At 42.5% G+C, this 3,394-nt stretch overlaps 1 protein-coding gene across 1 annotated transcript in view; it reads right to left on the reverse strand.

Annotated features, from left to right (window-relative positions):
* Window positions 1-161: 161 nt before the first annotated feature.
* Window positions 162-3,394, reverse strand: part of LOC103518974 (DNA polymerase subunit gamma-2, mitochondrial-like) — a 6,311-nt gene continuing 3,078 nt past the window's right edge. The window contains exons 5-7 of the mRNA XM_026830619.1: window positions 3,178-3,352; window positions 1,941-2,161; window positions 162-503 (exon numbers count right to left, since the gene is read on the reverse strand). Of these exons, the coding sequence (XP_026686420.1) occupies window positions 444-503; window positions 1,941-2,161; window positions 3,178-3,352 (456 nt within the window). The 3' untranslated portion in view covers window positions 162-443. The remainder of the gene's footprint in view (window positions 504-1,940; window positions 2,162-3,177; window positions 3,353-3,394) is intronic.

A 3,394-nucleotide genomic window follows, 5' to 3' on the forward strand; every position in this document is an offset into this window, starting at 1 on the left:
TCTCTGTGCCAAGTTCGAGCGACTTTGGCTGAAATCTAAAGATACCCACTCGGCCACCAAGGTTGCTCCCTACATATGGAAACAGAAAGCAAATTACATTACTTCCCATAGGACATAATATGTTGGATAGGGGAAGTAAAAAGGAAGAAAAATAAAAAGACTTTTCGTTGATTTTCAATATATGGTTGTTTATTTGATTTTTAATCAAGTGTCAGCTTAGACTTCCACTAATTCCAGGAGGTCATTTGCTTCTTCCTTGGTAAAGAATGATGCCCTTACATTAGCATAGCTTTTTCCAAACTGAGCAAGTCCCAGGTGTCAAATTAAATGTTCAGAGAATGTCAAGCGGGTATCTGAAATTCGCGGTCCAAGTTCCGTCTATTCGTTGTCCAAATTCCGTCCATTCGTTGTCCAATTTCCGTCCATTGGTTGTCCAAATTCCGTCAGTAGTTTTTGAGCAAACTTTCAATATAGTCGTTGACTTTACTGATGTGAACTTTCTCCTGAAAAGGAAAAAAAGGAAAACTATATGAGTAGGTTAACTTAACGACTTAAAGCTGATTGAGAGGCCGACGACAAATGCCGACCCCATCTGAACATGGGAAAAGGCGAAGAAGAGGAAGAAGAAGAATCGAGGTTCTACTGTATTTCGTTCTAAACCTTCTAAATCATATAAAAAAAAAATCTAACACACGTACCTCCAAAGTGGTATCCCGGTTTCGTATACTGATGAGGCCATCCTGCAATGCCGTGTCGCGAATGAGAATCGAATAGGGAACCCCCAGTTTGTCGTTCGCGCTGAGCTGACTCTCAATAGAGCCGGGACTTTTGCTGCTCGAATCCAGGGGCGTGAAGAGGCAGTAGATGTGAGATTGACGTAGGTTTTCGTACAGATAGACGGCGAGGCTCTTCAGTTCATCTGGGAAGAAAATTAGATCGGCGATTTTCAACCGGGGGTACGTCAGAGACCCTCTGGGGGTACGCGAGAAAAAATTGTCTAATGGTGGACAAAAGCAAATTTTGATTTTTGACGGCTTATGAGTGCAGAACAGTTCAAAAAAGTACTTAATTTTTTCAAAAGGTACTGAGCGGATCTCTAAGTCCCCTAAGTTTGATATGGTCCATCATTTTTTTACTGTCATTATTTTAAGATGAGTGTTTCACCACCGTTATTTCGTAGCAATGAAACAACTCCTACATTAGACGCATGTGGTCTGTGTCGTAACATGGGTTCTGGTTTCACGCACAACCTTCCTCCTTTTTCGTACGGGCTTAGGCTTTCATTTCGTAGCAATGAAACAACTGATTTATTCGACACGATAAACCTCGCTAGGGGATGTTCTACTCACCGTCCGTGGAGTTAAGGAAGGCCACCTTATAGGGAGCCAGTCTACGATGTAGCCTGAGAACCTTTCTATCTCCACTCAGAGTCAGACCTTGACATAGGAACATCAGGGCGGCCACTTCTAAGTTCAGCCGACTCTCTATCACATAGGGAACTGTCTTCTTACGACCGTCTTTGATCTGAAAAAATGGAAAAACCCAAAAACTTTTCGGCAACCTCTGTGGCCGAGTGGGTATCACACTCGGCTTGCACGCCGGAGGTCCAGGGGTCAAAGTTTTTTCGGTTCTGTGCTTGAAGTTTTTTTTTTCTTTTTAAGAGGTTTGACAGAGGGAACTGTAACTGCTAGGGTCTTATCGTCCCGAAATCGAAGAGAGAAGGAAGACAGGATAGGAGAAAATAGACGGCGAGGCTCTTCAGTTCATCTGGGAAGAAAATTAGATCGGCGATTTTCAACCGGTGATTTTCAACGCCGACCCCATCTGAACATGGGAAAAGGCGAAGAAGAAGAAGAATCGAGGTTCTACTGTATTTCGTTCTAAACCTTCTAAATCACATAAAAAATAATAATAATAATAAAAAAATCTAACACACGTACCTCCAAAGTGGTATCCCGGTTTCGTATACTGATCAGGCCATCCTGCAATGCCGTGTCGCGAATAAGAATCGAATAGGGAACCCCCAGTTTGTCGTTCGCGCTGAGCTGACTCTCAATAGAGCCAGGACTTTTGCTGCTCGAATCCAGGGGCGTGAAGAGGCAGTAGATGTGAGATTGGCGTAGGTTTTCGTACAGGTAGACGGCGAGGCTCTTCAGTTCATCTGGGAAGAAAATTAGATCGGCGATTTTCAACCGGGGGTACGTCAGACCCTCTGGGGGTACGCGAGAAAAAATTGTCTAATGGTGGACAAAAGCAAATTTTGATTTTTGACGGCTTATGAGTGCAGAACAGTTCAAAAAAAGTACTAAATTTTTTCAAAAGGTACCGAGCGTGTTTAAAACTCAGTAGAAATGTTACACATCATCCTAGGTATGGGTACCCGGTACTCATTACGATGGTAGCGGGGGTACGTGAGATTAAATTCGGGTACTCAAGGCAAGGGGTACGCGGCGGGCGGAAAAGGTTGAGAACCACTGAATTAGATGAAAAAACTGAAACTGAAAAAACTGAATTAGATGAGTAGAATTCAGTACGCCTTGACTGTGGGGGTAAATGGACTTTCCTGTCCTGGGACAGGTAAGTCCGCAGATTCAAGGATACGGTAGATTCCTGGGACAGGAAAATCCGCCAAATAGATATTAACATCCTACTGAGGTAGGATAGGTAAATACTCCCCAGTTCGAGTTTTCATGTATTTTGACATGAATATTATGGTTATTTATAAAATAAAAATATTAAGTAACCTCCGTAAACTACAGAACTCACTCGAAAAAAAAAGGATCTCTAAGTCCCCTAAGTCTGATATGGTCCATTATTTTTTTACTGTCATTATTTTAGGATGAGTGTTTCACCACCGTTATTTCGTAGCAATGAAACAACTGCTACATGTACTTAATTTTTTCAAAAGGTACTGAGCGGATCTCTAAGTCCCCTAAGTTTGATATGGTCCATTATTTTTTTACTGTCATTATTTTAGGATGAGTGTTTCACCACCGTTATTTCGTAGCAATGAAACAACTGCTACATTAGACGCATGTGGTCTGTGTCGCAACATGGGTTCTGGTTTCACGCACAACCTTCCTCCTTTTTCATACGGGCTTAGGCTTTTATTTCGTAGCAATGCAACAACTGATTTTTTTAGACACGATAAAACTCGCTAGGGGATGTTCTACTCACCGTCCGTGGAGTTAAGGAAGGCCACCTTATAGGGAGCCAGTCTACGATGTAACCTGAGAACCTTTCTATCTCCCCTCAGAGTCAGACCTTGACATAGGAACATCAGGGCGGCCACTTCTAAGTTCAGCCGGCTCTCTATCAGATAGGGAACTGTCTTCTTACGACCGTCTTTAATCTGAAAAAATGGGAAAATCCAAAAACCATTCAGCAACCTCTG

The sequence above is a fragment of the Diaphorina citri genome, unplaced genomic scaffold (assembly GCF_000475195.1).
Source record: "Diaphorina citri unplaced genomic scaffold, Diaci psyllid genome assembly version 1.1 scaffold2463, whole genome shotgun sequence".
NCBI classification, from domain to species: domain Eukaryota; kingdom Metazoa; phylum Arthropoda; class Insecta; order Hemiptera; family Psyllidae; genus Diaphorina; species Diaphorina citri.